A 20,231-nucleotide genomic window follows, 5' to 3' on the forward strand; every position below is an offset into this window, starting at 1 on the left:
AGCCTCGCTGTTCTTAATTATGGCTCGCAGATAAATGTTTGATGAGGTACAGTAATAGCTTGTAGTACCCAAGAATAGCCTCCTTAGTGATGATTCAATGTGCAGCATGCTACCTCTCCGATCATCTGTTTACTGCGGCCGGATTATCGACAGGTGGCATCAGCGGCAAAATGCTTAGTTGGCCTCCATCCTCCTGGATCTTCCGTTCTTATTACAACAAAAACACCGCACTGCTCAATGGCCTGCACTGCAATAGCAGTAACATTTATACTGTGTGTGATCTTTTTTTTCTTCTAAAATGAATTTAGACTATTAATAGTAAATCATAAATAGTAAAATAAACAGAAAAAACAGTCAATCTTCAGTACGTGACTTAGATGCAATTAAGACTAATATATCGAGTTTTGACCAAATGTAGTAACCATAATATTTATTACATGTATAATGTGTTGGATGAACTTAGTCTTTTGAGTTTCACCCAATAGGATTGTGATTCAATCTTAACTATCGACGAAAACAATATTGGCAAATCTATGTTCAACCCTCCAAAAATGGGATGCAGCCACTGGTGGTATTACATACTACAAAAATGGGAGGGGCGGGTTGAACCTGAACGCAACACTTTTGATTGACAGGCCTCCCTTGCCCAGTCAACAATAAAAATGGGAGTGGTTATCGTCAATATGCGCGTTCTACGGGCAGCAAGGGGCGTGTCTCTGTGCAGAAACGACCAATCAAGAAGCGAATGGGACAGCCGAAGGCGCTCGTGCTGCTGCGGATGGGCGGGGCCGCGTTCAGGGGCTGTGTGGAGTCAGAGGGTGGGAAAGCAGAGCGAGAGGAGAGAGGGCGAAAAAAAGACCGTAGGGATGCATGTGAGTGTGCGGTGATCGGTGCAGCAGGTACAGTCAGAGCCGGATACAGGTTTTACAGCCGGACCGGACCGCGGCACATCGCCTCAGAGCCGGCCTCTCTCCTCCTCATCCCCTCCAAACAAACCTCCGCAATGTCGGGCGGAGGAGAGCTACGCGTCCTTCGCCAGGAGCCCGGGCAAGAGAGCCCGAGGATGCCGGCCTGGAAGCGAGAAATCTTGGAGAGGAGGAAGGCGAAGGGCGGCGGGTCTGGAGGAGTCGGTGCCGCGGAGACAAGCCCCGGCGGCGCGGGTTCGCAGCGGGTTAACGGGGAGCAGCCGGGAAACGTGAACGGGGCCACCGGCAGCACCGGCGGCACCGGCAGCGGACCCAAAAGAGACGGGTCCGGGCGCAGCTACACCATCACCACGGCCGTTCAACACTTCGCGAACAACAAAGAGCCACGGCCGACTGACGCGGAGGGGACGACACCGAGGGAGGACGACGACAGACGCGAGAGCCTGGTGCTGCAGGAAAGCCTGGGCCCGCTGGAGGAGAACCCCTTCATCAAGCTGGAGAAGGAGCGGAGGAGGCGACAGGACCGAGAAAACGCCGCCCGCCCGGTCCAGCACATCCTGGAGCTGTACGGCAACGTACCCGGCATACGGACTATCCGCGCGGATAACATTATCATAATCGAGTCGGACCCGGATTACTTTCCGGAAGCTGGAGGGATCAAAAGCGGGTCCAAATGGCAACAAAACGGTGTCAGTAGTTACAGCTCTCTGAGCGACCTCCTGGACCGACGAGGGAGTGCTGTAACTGAGATAAGAGCCAAGGAAGTGGTCATTTATGACACTTCGATAAGCAAGAGTGAGGAGAACTTGAGCACCTTGGGCCGCCCTGATCATGAGGCCCCATCGTATGAGACAGGGGAGGGTCAGGGCAGGGTCAGCCGGATGCTGCAGAAGTTTGACAGCAACTACGGGAAGCTGCAGAAGAAGTCCCGGAGCACGGAGAACCTGCTGGACTGCGGTGCCAGCAGCAGGCCGCGACTCTGGTCCAGGCCACAGCCAGATCTGGTGCCAAAGGCCAGGCCGGGCCCCTCGTTCAGCAGCCAGCCATCGTCGCCTGTCTTTCAGGGTCCTTCGTCTTCCAAACCAAAGCCACAGCACGCCGTCTCTGAGCTTGGCAGCGCCGCCCACCCCCAGCCCGTGTCTCCCTCCCGTCAATGGTTTGAGGAGAGCGGAGGTCACGGTGCAGCCCTGGGCCCCGGGGATGAGCCAGACAAGGGGCAAACCGAGCCCACCACAGAGAGGGGCTGGGAGGTCTCTGTGGTGCCAATCAAACCCAAGGTGCCATGCTCTCCGGAGAGCCGTCGCGTCCGCGCCGAGTCCCCCGCCAGCCCCGTCATATTCAAGGTATCCCGCTCCTCGTCGGACTTTGAGATCCGTCCCTCCCAAAAGCCAGACCTCAACCGAATTCCTGATGGGGACACCCAGGCACGGGCCCTAGCGAACCTGCGGCTGCAATCCCGGAACTCCTTCACGGTGGTCCCCAAACACCGTCCTGCTGCCTCGTCCGCCACAGGCAGCCCGAACAAGTCCTCGCTTTCCCACGGAGCGGCAGAGGTTCCCGTCCCAGGAGTGCCAACCACCCACGCCCCCGTGCCCACGGTGACTCCCTCAAAGAGCGATGAGGAGAAACTGCAGGAGGAGAAGGAAGTCAAGAGGCAGGTGAGGGTGTCAAAGCCTGAACCATCTCCTCCCGTTGCCACGAGTCCTCCGCCCCCAGAACCTCAGTCCCCATCGCCTGCTCTCAACTCTCCGCCTGCCCTCTCTTCACCCCCCTCTTCTCCAGCTTTCCCATCTTCACCCTCCCTCTCTCCGGTTCCCTCGGATTCTCCCGCCCCGTCTGCCGTCCCCTCCCCGGCTCCCGATCAGCCCCCCGTGGATCAGCTGCCAGTTACGAACATAGACGACGTTGAAGTGGATCCACAGCAGCGGGTCCCCGCTCCGAGCCCCATGGGGCAGAGGAGGAAGGGTAACACCTTCACCGTGGTCCCTAAACGGAGGGCGGAGCCCGAGGGCCTGCCAAGCTCACCTGAGCCCCAGCAGCAAGAAGCCTCCAACGAGGCCCCACGGGGGCCCACAGCGCAGCAGGCCCCCTACGCTCAGCTGGGCTCCCTGCTGAAGAAGCGCTACCCCGCTGTGGAGGAGATTGAGGTGATCGGCGGGTACCTGTCCCTGGAGAAGTCCTGCCTCTCCAAGACGGGCTCCTTGGGCAAGAAGGTGAGATTAAAAACCAAGAGCCCGTCCAATCTGTGGCTTTATTCAAATGTTTTATACTGCGAGAAAGGAAGGGGACACACAGAGTGTTGCTGACCAGATTAGTTGATGTAGTTAAACCACTAATTGGTTATGGAGTGAGTGAAGTCATTTATTATGCAAAGACATCCCTTGTGTTTTGTCACTAGTGTTTAGTAAAATTTTCATTTAAAGAGACTGTTATTCAGAAACACAGAGAACAAATTCATCAGTAATGAAGATGACGCTTTTCGCTTCTCTGTTATTTTTGCCAAATCTTCCCGGGTGGATCATGAAAGTTTCCTCTGATCTAAATTTAGTAGTCAAGCGTCATACAGGCAAAGCCCAGTTTTTTTTTCTCTCAGTGCATCTGCCACTCTCTTGTTCTTCATCCCGGTGCCTTCCGCTCACCTGCGCTGTCGTTAACGACTTGGAGCAGCATCTCCGCGCTGTGAGTGTGTCTGCTACTCTGAATCTCCCCGTCCTGTCACTTGACCTGCTCCCGATACCAAGTGGATTAAAAAGCGTGTGTTTACACAGGGACTTGACACGCAGCTACTCTTTCTTCGGTGTGCTGCCGCCCCACAAAGGCATGTTATTAGTCACGCAGCGCATTGTTGGGTTAGGTGGCCTCTCCGAACATAATGACTCTACATTGTCATTAAGGCTCCGACCTGTCACAGAATCCGAGGAACACACTTATTGTTTCTTTTACGGTTGAATTTATCTTTTGCTCAAAGATGAGATATTCCCAGGCCTGTCCCTCAATCATAATTAAAATGATAACAAAGTTTGGGTTTTGGGCGTTTTGGTTATCTTGCCATCTTAATCCGATTGCCTGGCGATGGTCTTGCTGCAAATTGCCCCTGTTTCATCTGTATTGGGGATTAATTAGAAATCAAAGACTATTTCTAATTAATTTAAGAAGTTGCTGCAGGCTGCTTTCAGAATCTATTGTGTGTTTTTGTGTTTCTCTTTACAGCCGAGGAACACAGCCTGTCTGTGGCTTGTATCTTTACCTTTGAAGATAACACCTTGTTAGGATTGTTGCGATGTTTCAGATTCTCAGGATTTGTCGCTGCAGCATCCTCTAGTTTCAGGTCCAGCCTATGAAGGTCCATGTCAGCCCTCAACCTTTCCTCTCTGTCTACAGTAGGCCGCCTACAGAGGACAAATGTTTAATGCATTGCTGTCACAACTACGGCTGTCAAAATGAACGTGTTCATTAAGAAAGAAAATACACTTAAATAACGCTTTCCTCGTTTAAGATTTAGTCTTTAGAACAATAACAAACTTTTATTTGCAATCAATGAATTTCCAAATGTGCAAATGAATTAGTAATTTCTTTAATCTATTTACCACACAACCCTTCCCTTTGTGCTTTACAAAGCCACGCAGGAGCTCTAATGCACATTATGTTGGGCCTTTTGGCAGCTCTTCGATCTAGGCCAGTGTCTCGGCCTGTTGGCCCCGAAGTCTTGTTTCCTCGACCCGTTCTGCTTTAATCCTCTGGTCTCCAAGTAAATCCAACTACCAACCGGAACACAACAAGTCCGGCTACGCCAGCTTCTATCGAGTGGAGACGCTGACGAGCAAAGGCATGGACTCCGCTGTCACGCCACTGTAGCTGCATCCCATTCGTACCGTACAGGTCACAAGGTTGTTGTGTTCAGACATTTTGACTTCTTTTGTCAGAAGTTTAAAAAACTTTCAGGAAAGCTTTGGTATCAGGAGTGCAACTCTTATCAACTGGCAGCTGCATCGAAGCGTTTGAGACGATGCCCTGCCTCAATAAACACTCAATCCAAGGACGCCATCGGGTTTTTTTTTGTTGCTGCACCATTACCTTTTAAATGGTTCTTAGTCGATGATCTCGTCCACAGTACCTTTGCACTTCGGCATCATGTTTCTGGCATAGATAGAAGCTCGGAGATTGTAGCTAAATAAAGTTATGTGGGTTAGGGTGCAGAGCATGACCTTCTAAAGAGGGATTTTGCGAGAGTGAACCTCCATCCGGTGGTGGTGGTGGTGGTGGTGGCGGCGGCGGCGGCGGCGTAGGTGTGTTTTTATCGCGCGAGCATGACATGCATGCAGACCGCCTGAGAGCGTGAGACATGAGCTCATCCTGTCTCCTGTCCTTGTCGCTCACAAGACAAACACTTCTTCCATTCTGCTGTCCGTCTGCTGTCCTCGGGTCCAGATTTGTTTTCTCTCTTCGTGTTCTTTTCTGGGCAGGGCCGCGCAGCCAATTACAAAAGCACCACGGTTCGGCCCGGCCTGTGTAATTTGTGCGGAATTTTTTTTGTCCAGCGCCGCTTCTGTGTGGGAGAAGCCTCCGAGAAGGGCCTCGGCTCAGCGCTCTGCTCTGGGACTGGAATCTTTTTTCCAGCAAACCCGAAACCATTTCTTCTTCTTCTTGGCTGCAAAAACAATGTTCCTTCATCCACGTCAGTACTTAACAATCAAAGCAGGTCATCACCTCTTCTTCTGGATTTTCCAAAAACATTTCCCCCTATCCATCGCACTGTGGCTGCATGTTGGTGCTGAACGCTGGACCCCATCCAGTCTCATATGCTTGTGTCTCTATCGCTCCACAAGCACCACTCTGCTTTGTGGTTTTTTTTTTACTCCCATTATCCATAGTGCAGTGCTTTTATTCCTGTGCGCTGGTGGTTATTAAGGTTTGTCCCCTGGCTTCCAGCTTCCTGTGATCTCCTCCTCTCTATTGGGGAAGGAATTGGGGAAGAGCTATGTAGGTCAAGTGCAGCTTCTTCCTGCATTTGCATAAAATCGACTCTGGCTCTGGTGATATGCACAGACCAGGAGTGACTTGGTTTTCTTCTGCTGTTTGATTGGATTGGGCTGTCCTGACTCGAGTAATGTTTCTTTTTCATTGCCTTGTGGTGGAAGACACCATTCCATCAAGGAGAGATCGAGCTGGCAACAAGACAGAGGAGGGGGTAGAGTGGTTTGTTTTTGAGAGAGAGACATTTTTGTCCTGTATGAAGTGAATACAAAAGTATTCTAACTTTATTAAGAGATTTATCGCTAAATAAACGGAGTAAAATTGTATATAGATAGATATTTCCAGCTATGCATTGACAATGTTACCTGCATGCAGGCAATCATAATATAATAATAAATGGGTTTCTTGAAATTTGAGTTTGAATGTGCTTGGTAATAAACGTCGTCATTGTGTGTCAGGATATCTCAATGTATGATTTCATCACCATACGATTCCACCAAAAGACGATAAGTTATCATATAGAGTTTTTTTCCTCAGACGCTACTGATTAGGTTTGCTGAAGAGGATTGTGGGTCAATCAGTTGTTTTCTCACAGTCAAATACTATTGAAGTATTCCATTCAGGCCATCCTATCTATTGGCCGTGCCTACTCGCAGTCATGTGATGGGCTGTGGGAGTGCGTGGAAGGGAACCACTGGCCTGAGTGGGGAGTAAATGATCTTTTGGTAACCGTGGTAACGCATATGCACTTCAGTAGTTGTGTGCAGGCACGTTCCATGATGCATCCGAAAGTGAGTACAGTTTCACTTTTACATGTTTTCAGTCAAGATAGTGATTGGAGTTCAGTTATTTTCCTCATGATGCACAATCACATTCATCAAACTGAGTTATGTGACGATTCTTATGACTTACCACCTACTCCTGTTGGTTTGTCTGCAGAAAGACAGGTGTGACAGCAACAATAATACTTTTACTCTGCTTGGTTCTGCTCACATCCTGGATGTCTATGGGAACCTGAACATGTAATTTGATCCAATAGGCACTCAACATTTGAGCCGTATGTTGCTGTTTGACGTAACTTCAGACCACACTAAATCTAATAGGATTGGCCAAAGGCAGATATTAAATTCCTACTGTGGGAAAGTGGAGAAAAAAACTTTTTAACCAAATCACACACATTACAACTGTAATGCAATATTTTTAGGATAGGATAGGATACTTTTTTAGGAAAGGGAAAGGCTTCATAATGTACAAGAGGGGTATTTACTGGCTCATTTTATGGGGTAGAACAAGAGGTTAAAATCTCAAAAGTGCAAATAAATAAATAATTCCTGCAGCCCTTTTTAACTAAAGTACGAAGACCATGTTGACATTATGCATTGATGCCAAGGCGCAGCGTGAACGGCTGCTTTTTGAGAAAGTTACGGTAGTCCTATCAAAGTCGTGAGTTTGCAGCATCGAGTACATTCCTCTTTGGTGCATGAATGTGAAGGCCACAGACTTCATTGGGGTTAAATGGCATACATACAGCAGGCTAAAAATACTCAAGCTTAAATGGTATAAAAGCATCCCCCGTAGCACAGGAAGGCCAATGAAAGGGCACACTCCTACATTTACCTTGTGTGCCTGGGCTACAGGTGTGAAAGTCCATTGTGTTTAATTATTTACCACTCAGTAGACATTCCCTATCCCTCCTCCCTTCTATTTCCTGAAAACCTACAAACACACCCACTTGCTCTGACAATTTCAAAATAAAAGCCCACGGCCTTCTGTCCTGCTTTCCTTTTTCCTCTTTATTTAGGCTGAGCTGGAGCCACAGGAGACATTTTTTAGATTAGGAAGAAAATATTTACTGTTCAGAGACCAAGCAAAAAGCCCTGGGCCAAAGCATCTTTAAAGAGTAACTGAGTTGGTTCCCAGCAGCTTCATTGGAGAATGTGTGTATCTTACACTGCTAAAGGCTCTAATGTGTTCATCAGCTACTTGCTGACTTCGGCTATGTGGTTTGAAGTGGGTTCATTGGAGCTGAGGCGAACTGAAAATAAGGTTGATAAGAGTTTAGGAGACGACACCTATCTGCTCCGTGGAACTGGGAGGCCGGAGCTGAAGGATGAATGCTTCATCCAAAGCAACATTCAAGAAGCAAATTCAACCATTTGGATACAAGTGCAAGAATCATGCAAGTCCATTGTTTCCCGCAGCTGTGACTCAGTGGAGTGGTTGCTGTGCCGAGCTCGCAGTGAGGGAGGAGGGAACCGGGGTCCTACGTAAAGGATGGACCTGAGCCGAATAAGGACCAGCGTCTCGGGCTTTATCCAAGCCGCCACGAGTGAAGCTCGCGGAGGAGCGGCGTGGTGTGTAGGGCCATCATTCTGTTTGTCGTCTACAAGCCGACCCTTTCACGTTGCAGACAGGCCATTGATCCGTAGCTAATGGGAAAACATCCATTAGGGCAGCTTTAAATTCAGCTGTTGAAGTCTTGATGTTTCAGTATTTCCACGTATATCTTTATTATAAAGGAAACTAGGTTAGCAGGTGCAGGATGTTGATGTCTGATGACTGTTCTCGATGGTGAAGGTGCTTTCGTTTTGCTTTGCAGAGAAGCGCCGCTTCTATTTTCTCCCTGGTGGTTCAAATATGGTTTCCGTTTGACAAGCCTGTCATTTCTGTGCCTGCAGGATGTGGACACACAAAACACATGCACGAGCTCCACCGTGGCTCATTTCTGGCCCGTACGCGCTCACAGGTTTCCCACACAGGCCCCAGGCGCATGCAAGCCTGCAACGTCAGTGTAATTAGAATTCGTCCAGCGGAGCCCCACCATCGTAGTCATGTCTAATTCAGTGTGCTTGTCCATGTGTGTGTCTTCATAGTGCGCGAGTAAGAAGTTAAGAGACATGAACAGTGGGGAGTTTATAAAAAAAAAAAAGCTGAGTGGGCGAGTGACACAGGCAGGTGGAAACAGCTAACTTGTTTTTCCCAGCATCTGCCGTCACGTGCCTCTAACCCTGGATCAATTGATTTGGTTGTCTTCATCGCCCCGAAAGCGGAAGAGTGCATCCAGTCCTACTGCCTTCATCTATGAATGCGGCCGTATGTGCCGCTTTTAGTGCGTAATGTAAATGTTATTCAAATAACTCCTCCGCAGAGACTGTTTTGGTATCGACAGTACAGCTTTGATGATGTGCAGCGTCAGCATGTCAGGTGGTGTTGTGGTTTTTGTGTGACTCGTCGGTGCTCCCCCATCATTCGTTCCCCTGCTCCTCCATGATCAAACGCTGTCTGTCTTACTGCCGCAGTTGTCTCACTCGGACCGTCTGCCTCTACCTCCACTCTCCCGTTTCCCTTTGTCACATATCCATGGCGCCTGTCGCCGGGGCAACGCCAGTCGCGGCCATTCTATCCTGTCATTAGGATTCTAGGATAAGGACACACACTCTCTGCTTTTCACACGCACACACAAGCGCACTGTTACTTCAGTGCCCACATTGTAGATTTTGTAATTGGTGGATATGTAGTTGCCATGAGGAGCATTTCCACGGGTTTAAGCTCTAATAAAGATGCTTGGATGGGTTTCCTCCTGTAATCAGCTGACTTAAATATGTGTATCTGGGGGAGGAGACCCAAACAGCCCTCTGATGTTTGACAGTGGGCTGGTGTGTTTTAATGAGGCTCACTGCAACACGCCAAGGTCAGTTATTTCACTGCATGGTTAAAAAAGTCTTCAGACGTTTCAGTTTTTATTTGTTTACTTACTTTACTTACAGTCGAAAGTTTGGACACACTTTTGACAGGCACTGTACGTCAACCATCTTTTATTGTGTATGTGTCTTTAATTATTTAAATATATACACACACAGAATTTCTTCTTTTTTTTTACTTGAGCGCATCCAAACAAATGTAGTCTACACCTGCTAATTAGTAATAAACACACCATATTTCCATCTGGACCAACTTTGCCATCTTGAGCTGCTTGCATGGCCCAGAACCCACATACTGTATGCTTTACTTCCTGCTGCTTTTTATGAAGTAAACCTATTCGGTGTGTGACATCATTACTGCATGCTGAAGAGAAACTGCGTAGATCATTGACTTATCTCATAAAATCCAATTGACAGGAGAGCAATTCACCTCCAGCTCGACTATGGAGCAAGGGAGGACACACCATCGGCTCCTCTTCACCTCCCAAAGGTTAAAAAAATCTGTGATAATTGGGGACAAACCAATTGGGGACGTTAACAATGAGGTCTGGATCCATAATGCATCCAGGACCCCAGAGAATATCCTTGATCCTAATCCAGTGTGGGATCCCATCCCGGCCTTTTGTCCTGACACTTTCATTCAACCAACCAGAAGTGAGTCCTAAAGGCTCCCACGAGGGCCGTGTGTGGACGGGTTTCGATCTCCACCCTGCTGATATCACGTTACATATGCAACGTGTGCAGACATTTCTCTCCATACCAGCTCGTGTTTTTAGATGGGCCAAACACAGGTCGGTTTGGGGTCTCGCTGATTGAAACAAACAAGCTTGGAAATGTGTCTCCTCTCCTCTCCATTTCTTATCAGTCAGATAATTCAGCCCAGATAGCTTTAGAGAGACTTAAACCTCTCCTCCAAAGGGCACACGATCACAGCAGTGGCTCACGCAGTCTTGACACACGTCGGTCCACACAAACGGTGAACTGATTTGAACCCAATGCATGATGGGAAGGCTGACGGTACCAAAACAAGAGCATGTAGGCTACCCTTTTTTGCCGTAGTTGTGCACAGACCATTCACGGACATGTTTAGAGGTCAGCGACAGCCTGAAGGTCTGGTATTTGTGTTGGACACTGCAGGATTGAATCCCTGCATAAGCTTTTTTGTTTGCCCTTTCGGTTGTTAGTGTATCGAAGGCGACCTGCTGTATCTTGTGTGTGTCTTATCGGCAGCCCGTCGGTGCCTTTCAGTAAATTACTCATAATTACCGTCAGGGAAATGCTTTCAGGTGTGATTGCTGTCAACAGTTTCTGATGAACAAATCTATGCTCTGTTTCAGTCTGGTACTGCCAGCATCACACAAATAGTACGTCTTTTTTGGGGTGTGGTGACGGTATGGTGCATCATACATAGGGGTGAATTTATTTTTTCTGTAAATAAACCACCACCTCTCTCCTCTCTGCCCATGTGTGCCCGGACAGAAATAGTTCAGGTGTCAGGTTGATTTTGTTATTCAAATTTCTCTGAGGATTGCTCTCCTACCGATCTGCCACCGTAGACCAGATGAGAGGAAAGAGAAGTTGCCCTCGGAGTCGCATTCTGGGTTTTAGCACGTCTTCCAAGTTTTCCGCTTGACTGGCAGCAGGCAGTGCAGCAAGTGCTTTGTCATTGTTTTGTTTTTGTTTTTTTCCCGTTGAGCTTTTATCTGCCTAATCCTATTGGTGAAGGTTGTTGGGGCTGAAAGGCATACCTGTAGACATCACTCAGGGCTGACAGGGCCGGAGTACTTTTCTCTACTTTGCTTGTCGAGCTCGATGAATCATAATTCAACAAAACAAATCAGCATAAGCTACTAGGGAACCGTTGTGCATGTCCCACCTATGCTAAGCTAGGCCTAAGACGTCTGGTGTCTATTTGAACACACACAGATGAAGCTGATACTGAGAAATGAAACATGTGCCACCCAGCAGGTGTGAATATTCCTTCATGCTTATTGTTCTGACGTGTATCTGTGAAAAGGTGTTTGGGTTTCTATTCATGTCTTACATGTAGGTCAGGATAAAACCAAAATACAAAAGCAGGAGTGGTCTTTTGAAAGACTCCATCTGATCATTAATGGCGCAGCCAACACGTCGTCTCTTCCAAACGAGGCCCTCTGGTTCACAGTAGTTATCCCAATTTACCGGCACAGTGGAACACGGCGCGCTTTGTTTGAGTGCAAGTGGGCTGTATTATCCCTCTCTAACGCAGCGACAGTTAAACTCCTCAGCCGCTTTGTTGTGGTGCTGCTCTAATATTATCTACCAGGCTGGAGATTACCTCTAATCACCTGATCAGTCTCCTGCCCAGCAGATACGCGGCGGTGGTAGTATTTTTTTAAAGCACTTTAACGTGCAGTGTGTACACATTCTGCGGCAGACATTGTTGAAATATAATCAAGTTTTTTTTTTTTTTTTATCCACCCAATGCTTTCAATGAGCAGGTGCAAAGCCAATATCGCCGTCCGCATCCACGCCCAATGCCACCTGGGGTCAGCTGGGATAGAGGTGCATTCCCATTTTGAAGAGATGTACTCCCAGTCAGACGCACATTGTGTAAACACAAACGCCCTCGTCGTGCTGCTGCTGCACCCTCGGCTGTTAGCGAGTGCCGGCGCTGTCGTGTCGCAGCGCCACTGCTACCAAGCGGCCTCGGTGTGCAACGCCATCCACACTGCCGGTGTGTGTGTGTGTGTGTGTGTGTCTGTGTGTGTTCATTCAGTAGGAACCAATTTTCACCAAACGAGGACACGCCACGCAGGGTGGCCTGAAAACATTCCTGGCGCAGCTCCCATCTGGCCTATTGGCGCGGCACATTGATGAAGACATAATCTCGTCTGCTGACTCTCTTCTTCGTCTCGCTCTCTCTCTCTCTCTCTCTCTCTCTCTCTCTCTACCTCTCTCTCTCCCTCACTCCTTTTGTCTGCCCAGAGCCCCTTTGTGCGTCAGACAAATCATGCAAACGATAACAAAATAGAGCTGAGGAAATTTCGGGGGGGGGGGGAAGGAACCTGTGGGGTAAACATGATTTGCTCAGCTCGGTGTAATGTCTCTGTCTGGTGGTGGTGAAGCTGCTGCTGCTGCACCAGCCGCTCCAGACTCTGAGGACAACCGCAGTCCTAACAAGTCTGTTTCATTTTGTATTCAGCTTCACAAACCCCTCTTGGGTTTTACTTCAGCACAAGCAAAACAACAAATCCCACACATGATTGTGCCGTCTCGCCTGAACGGTTCAATCGTGTCACAAAGATCATTGTTTTATTTTGAAATGCTCCCTTCCATTTCCTTCATTACGCCTGTAGCCTCTTTTTATGTCGTATAGAATATAATTAACTTTGAAAAGTAATGAATTGCTTTGCTTTAAATTTAATTTAAGTTCAAGCTTAAAATCTGAAGGGTGTAAGTGAAACAAAAGTCTCGGGTGATATTTAAAACCAAGATCACCTCATTCAAAAACGCTTTCCCACTTACCCAGACAACTGAATTTATATACATAACACAAATAGCCCATGCACATATTGTAATGATGACTGATATGTCTTGCATGAAGCCGTCTGTCTGTAAACTGCCTAAACCCATAGCGACTTATAGCATAAAATTACCCTTTTTTGACAATAATGGGAACCTATAAATAGCCTGAGTTAGCAATGCATTGTCCACAAAGCACAGTGTTTTCCTATGGATTAAGGTCACCTCCTGAACAAGCTTTCCCTGGTACTGTCGAAGGTGCTTGCTGACGTAAAGCAACCGTCGCACACACACACACACACACACACACACACCCCGAGCATCACAGCCCGTCTTTGAGGATATAAAACCAAACCAGAATAATGAGTCAGTGGCCTGTTAATACTGCAGCGTCCCGTCTGAGCTCCCTGTGGTGAACGAGGGGGACAGCAGGGGCTGAGTCGGGCCCCTATTGGCCCGTCCCACAGCCTGAGGACAGAAGACAAATCACTCCTGCCTCCCATGATGCTGGCTTTTATCTCCGAGATGAAAAAGACCCGCGGCTGAAGCTCAGCCACGAGCAGCGGCAGGCCGGGATATTTAAGATCGCAGTTTGGTTGACCCGCCCGCTCCCTCCCTTCACCTCTAAGTCGGATCAGTGCTGCTCATAAAGCAGCCGATACGTGGAGTCGGAGAGGGGACACGGGCCGAGGCGTTACAGCGAGGTCTCGTGTGAGGAGGGGGCTGGTGGAACAGACAGAAGAGCCGGTAGACGGCGAAAGAGGAAGCGAGCCCAGCGGCTCGCCTGATTTATTGATGGACCCTCTTTTGGCATCCGCAGACTTCCTCTCAGACAGGATGCCAGTTTAGCGAGCGAACGCTTTTCATGGTGAAGAGAGTGAACACAGGAACCAAAGGAAAGAACGGTTTTGGCCCTAAAAATAGCCGACGTCTGGGACTGTGGGCCCTTTTTTAAAGACGGGAACAGTGTCAATATGTATTTATACACTTGACTTGTTTTTTGGATTGTACTGTTAATGTGGCTGGATACTAATGTGGAAACTTAGCCACGGAGGAAAATACGGTTTTAATAAAGAGAAATCCAGTGAGTGAAGAGGGCCATCTGTCAGTGTGTCTAAAGCCATCACATCTATCTTCTTATGTGCTGAGGTTGTTGATGGTATTAAAAGAAACGTTTCAATGAAACGTTGGAGAAGCATGATGCAGAAATGTGAAACGTTGTTACGTAGCGGGTCAAAACCGAGGAAATAACACACTAATCATTGAGGTGCTTCTCATTAGGTAACACAAGTGAGTAATTGGTCGAAAGGTTGCGGTTGCGAAAGCTCCTTTGTTTGGTCCGCAGGGTTCACAAGCTGTCCATTGAACCCTCGTCCTGCTCCACGTGGCCTCCTCAATCTTCAACTTATTTATGGCCATATGCACAATAATTACAGAAGAGGTCGTTGTTGGCTTCCTCCTCTAATGCTCATTTAAAAAGTATGAAAAGAAAATTATGCAAGTAAAAAAAAATACTAATACAGAGAATAGTTCAATATATTAACATATAGGGATAATATATATATATATATATATATATCAAAGTGAAAACAAAAGGATAGAGCCTCCCTACTGATCCATATCTGTGATTTATTCGTATGTACTCTTGAATCTGCTCCAATCAGATATGTGCGTCATTAAAACCTGATTAAGAAGGCGGAAATCAATTGAAAACATGTTGAACGCACAGAACCTCATTTTACCTAAAAGCCAAAACGTTTTAGGCTTTTGATCTAAATGTTTAGCCAATTTTAAGAAAGAAATCTGGAATTAATAAAAGGCGGTGTCCCAGAGATGCTGAGGCTGCATATTTAGACTCTGCCTCCATCCCAAATCCGTCGCCTGTGAATCTCGTCCATAACGTCCTGTCCTGAATCTGCACTCAGGCCCAGACTTCAAATCCTGGCAGGTCAAACTAGATTTTAATTCTCCCACTTACCAAAAAGAGAGTCGATTATATTATTTCTATTCAACTGTTCAATTGTTAAAATGGGTTTTAGATTTATTATTTATAATTAGCTGGGACTGTAAGGTCCAAATCTGAAGCAGAAAAGGGGAAAATCAAGCTTATCTTTCTGTTTTTTCATTTTTTCTGAATTGAACCACTTTATTTGAAATGCAGAAATTTTCATATTTATATTTGCAATCTCACACATGTTCTGTTCTTTTTTGCGAGAGAGTTTTTGAATCATAATTTGATTTGTTAGTGGTTTATTGATAAAATGCAAATGTTGATTTACTCTATTCCTCTATTTAATCACACTAACTAGTGACATTATGATCTACCGGACCTTTGCTTCTAGAAATGTTCTCTAACTGGACCTCTTCACGTTTTGAAGACCCCTGTGATAGGCCCATGTCTTTGTTCTACAGGCGTTCCTCCTAAATCTGTAGAAGTGTGTTTAAAATGGACACATTGTGCTCATTTCCAGGTTCTTACTTTCTATTTAGGTTTCTGTCGGACAAAGCTTACATTGTCTTTTCTCAATAAAACGACCCCTTCTGTCTGTATTGCGTTGCTTGGCAACAGCTTGAGTCCATGTTGACTTCCTGCCAAGAGATGTCATTCACATTCACAAATGGAAATAAAATGGGAAACAAATTGAGAATGTGAAATGGTCTGTATATTGTTTAGTAAGGTGTCATTCTTCATTGCTACACCACCCTGTGGAACCTTCAATATCTATAGACTTTGTTCTGAATCTATAGATGTCCTCAATATATAAACCATTGTCCTGAATTTTATGCTTTGTAAATTCAACGTAACGTTGCACTTCATCCTTCCGGACAGGAAGTTTGTAATGTGTTTTGTGTCTCATATAATCGTAAGTAAGTCAAAACGCATCTCACATTAGCTCTTGCATAATGTAAGACAAGTAAGAAACATTCAATTGTTTTTATATGTATTGTCTGCATAGATAATAACGATGATGTGATTTGAACAGCACAGTACCTGCACTTTGTACTAGTTAGGATTTCTGTAAAAGTGAGGAAATATGTGTAATTCCCATGTCATTGGATAAGAAAACCTGCGGTTCCACGTGTGCTCAGGTCCTAATGACACGCGCTGTCGGAGTGTGGACCCTGAGTGATATTGAGTCGGAGGTGGTGTTGCTGGCTACTGGCCTTGTGACTGAGATTAGGGCAGATTTAGATCAGGCCCCGCAGAGTAGATGGAGCCAGGTACAACACGGTAAGAGCAGTCAGCAGACACGGACAAACACGCCGGGTAAATAATGAAAACCTTCATAAATGGTCACTTGGCAGAAACCGTCACTTGTCTTTCTGATTTGTGACTGACATTTTCTAATTGCATGGTGCATAAATACAGTCCAAACTGCATTGAATTCCCTGCGAATGGATAGGACCCCCAAATCACCATGAAGTGTTATGGTGGCAAAAACCTCTCCGAGAACCCGCCCCGCTTCCTCTAAGGGGCCGAGGTGCCGGTCCGTGGGCCCCACTGGCAGCTAAAGCCTCCGTAGCCTCTGGGGGCCACTGCGCTGCGAGGTGCGAGGCCCCCGAGGTCACCCAGCGGATCCGTGTTTGCGGCCCACCGAAGCGTTGCCAGACAGACTCACAGGAGGAGACAATCAATCACTGGGCCCCCGCGAGGCCCCCGCCACCTGTCCCGCTCAAAGGACGCGTTAAAAGTACAGCACGCGCTGCGCCCGAGGCGCCTAACGCAACCGCAGCTGGCTCTCCAAGAATCCCAATTAAAGGCCCTCTTGAATGAGTGATGAGGTGGTGAACTGGCATTAAGCAGTGTGAGCAAAGGGCAGAGTCAGGTGACAGTTTTTAGTGTAGAAGGTTTGCCAAGCAATAAGGAAGCAAACGCTTTGTTAATATTTACTGCACCTGTAGTCGAGTTCTGAATACTGAATGTACAACTGAGCACATGCTGATGAAGCCTCTGAGAAGTGGTCGAAAGGCCTCAAACGAATCATTTGGAGGGTGGGGTCGCTCTAGGTTGTGTTATTAATAGTTAACTATCACTGTTGTGGTTGTATTTGGGGGGTCAAATTCTGTTTGTGGAGCCCCTAAATAGCTGGTCCTGTGCAAACGGACCAAAGTGGCTCAGGAGTGAACTGTGGCCTTCTGGCTGGAGGGAATCTATCCTTTGAGAACAGTAGTTCCTGTCTGAGATTAAATGTGTTTTATTTGCTCCTTTTCTCTCTCAGTGACAGCCAGCCGTGCAAACTCAGTTTGCTCAGTGCCTGGTGTTTTTATCTTTATTGTTTTTCCAGTGAAATGAAAATACAATACGGAGGCAGTAGAAATCACTGCAACCATGTGTGTGGGGTGTGTGTGTGTGGGGGGGGGGATTAGACCATACTGGCAAAAATCAACAGCAGTTCAAGGACATGTTGAAGATAATAACTTATTCCAACCTTTCTGTCTCCGCCTGTGTGTCTATTTCAGCTCAAGATCTCTTTCAATGAGTCCAGTCTGCAGAGTACGCACGAGTATCCGTCGGAGAGCAGCGCGTGGGACAGCGAGGACGAGGACGAGGACGGGGCGGTGGCGGACGAACAGCCGAGCATGGTGGGACGCATCCACATCCCTCGACCCAGTATCACCGGCTCGCCGTCCCACACCAACAACGGCAACGGTGAGTCCTCGGGGCATGTGACCGGGGGAGGGGAGGGGGGGGGGGGGGACAGTCGGTTCGTATGTTTGTTGCATGTCGTATGTAGCTTTGACATTTCCTGCGGCGGCCCCTTTGAGGTTTGGTTGTCCACGACGATCTGACTTTGTCGGCCTGCTCAGTATGTAGAGCGCCTCGTGAAGGACACGGCCTGTGTATTCTGACACCCTGCCCTATACAGTGCGCCCCAAAATCAATACACATAATGTCAAATGGAGTAAGCCAGAAATACCAGGATGCCCTGCTGCATCCGGTTGCATTTTGCAGTATCCATCCTGCATGCTTTTTCTGACCCACAATCCTCCGTGTATCTATGAGCTCAAGTTGCAAAGCCATGACCACTTTGCATTCCCCAGATGATCCGTAAAGCAGTAAAAGCGTATTTTTGGTTTCCATGGCACTGCTCCTACATGGTCTGAAGTCAGATATATACGCCTATCCTTAAACACCAGCTGTGTAAAGCACGTTGACGTATGACTTTAGCCAAGGCGGAGTCTCTTGGAGGCTACTGCTCTTGTTTATACTGTTATACTGTTATACTGTTTATAGCCGCACCACGGCTTTTCTTTTCTACACTTTACTTTGACAATCGTAAAAAATGCCAAAAACCTCAGCTTTTTTTCTTCTTCAAGCTTAATGTGTGGCATTAGACTAATTATGAAGGTGTGTTATGGACTTTTGAATACGTTTTTGGGGCTCTAAAATATCAATTCTCTGCGGGAAGACACATTGTTTTTTATGTCAAATCAAAACCACAAAGTTGTCTGATCAGGTTTTTGCTGCTTCATCATAACTTTACTACCCTCATGTGGGTGGTGGAAGCTCAGAGACAACATCGGGTGAGAAGACAGTGACCTCTGCTGGACAACTCGTGGATCACATTTAACAAAAATGAGCTTGTGGTGGTCCCTCATTGAAATGCAAACGGCCCTTTACATGTGAGTAATGCATCCCGTGGTGTCGCCTGCAGACCTCTCCAGCTACATTCCCAAGCACTCAGTGGACTTCAGCGCCTGGCAGGAGCACAAAGAGAGTGTTTACCAGGAGGACACCGCTAACCAACAGGCGCAGATGAGCGAGGAGGTCATGGTGAGGGAGATCTCCTTCGTTTCTGTTTCAGGGGGGGGGCCGTGTCATGGTTTAATTAGGGGTGGTTTGCTAAGCCTTTTCCCTTACATTATGGATGGGTTCATAATGATGGGTTGTGTCTTTCAGCTTGCGTTTTATGTCTTTGACCCGGGGTATTTAGTCCAGTGGGTTTTATGTTGGAGTGTGATGTGACAGAATATCAGAATATGGTCATTTTAGGATCTTCTGGGAATCTGTTTGGTGCATTGTAGTTCTGGTCAGTTCCTGCTCACTTTTTACAAACGGACCAAGAAGGGTCAACATGACGTTGCACAGGCTGACGGGGAACTCGTTGATCGGACAATAGGAGGTGATAGACCTCCCGCATCATCAGGACGAAAAAGGGCGATAAATACCGTTTTTGCGGCACATTAATGCATGGGATGAGCTTCTTTTCTTTGGTATCACAAAAGACATCTCAGTAATTATGAAGGGTTCATAGCTGATGGAGCGCTGTCACACTTTTAATGGACCTAGAGAGCGTTGTTTCCTGTTTAGCTTTAGAAAAAGTCACTTCATCATGAAATCCCTTTGGTTGGTTTATTGGCTTTCAGACCACAAACAAACCATACTAGGATTAAAGGAAGTGGACTCGATTGACAGCTTTTACAGCAGCCAAAATATGCAAACAGGTTGAGTCTGAGAGAAAAGGTGGAGCACAACAATCATAAAAGGTTGCATGATTATAATTAAATAATTATAAGGTTGAATTTCCAACGTTGTCCTTTTGTCCTCAGCTCACACCTGCAGACAGCTCGTCCCTGTCAGATTACAGCAGCGAGCCCGCCCTTTACTTCTGATCCGTCGGACCAATCAGCTGTCCAGTAGCATCACTCCTGTGGGACCAGCCTGCCGACGGAGCCCAGCGAGGTCCGCCCCTCCCGGGCCAGAAACTGCCTCCAGCTCTACACTCCAGAGCCGTCTCCAAGCACATCTTCCTGATCACACAGGAAACAAAGTGTTCTCTTCTTTTTGTTTGTTTGTTTGTTTTCTTTTTTTTTTTGGGAGTAGGGGGGCTGATCTCTCGCCTCAGAACTGCCACACGCCACGTTATCATGAGCATTTGGTAGCAAATTAGCTTTTATTTCCGTTCTCTTCCCACCTTCCTCCTGCCCTGAAGCAACACATCCAAAAGCAGCTGGACTGTCCCCACCCCCCCACCTCACCCCCCCCACCTCCTCCCAAGATCCCGGTCAGTTGATCTGTCGGCCTTAAGCTCCCTAGAATAAATACATTGGACAGGATCAAATGAATTGTGAGGACATCTTCTCCAGACTCCGTAAGAAGAAGGCCTTCTCCAGGTCGCCCCCC

General features: G+C 47.3%; 1 protein-coding gene across 1 annotated transcript; it reads left to right on the forward strand.

Annotated features, from left to right (window-relative positions):
* Positions 1 to 802: 802 nt before the first annotated feature.
* Positions 803 to 20,231, forward strand: tprn (taperin). The gene is made up of 4 exons (XM_037484076.2): positions 803 to 3,139; positions 17,567 to 17,756; positions 18,763 to 18,881; positions 19,658 to 20,231. The coding sequence occupies exons 1-4, from the start codon at positions 1,004 to 1,006 to the stop codon at positions 19,718 to 19,720; spliced, it is 2,508 nt and encodes an 835-aa protein (XP_037339973.2). The 5' UTR covers positions 803 to 1,003; the 3' UTR covers positions 19,721 to 20,231.

The sequence above is a fragment of the Pungitius pungitius genome, chromosome 18 (assembly GCF_949316345.1).
Source record: "Pungitius pungitius chromosome 18, fPunPun2.1, whole genome shotgun sequence".
In the NCBI taxonomy this organism is placed as follows: Eukaryota; Metazoa; Chordata; class Actinopteri; order Perciformes; family Gasterosteidae; genus Pungitius; species Pungitius pungitius.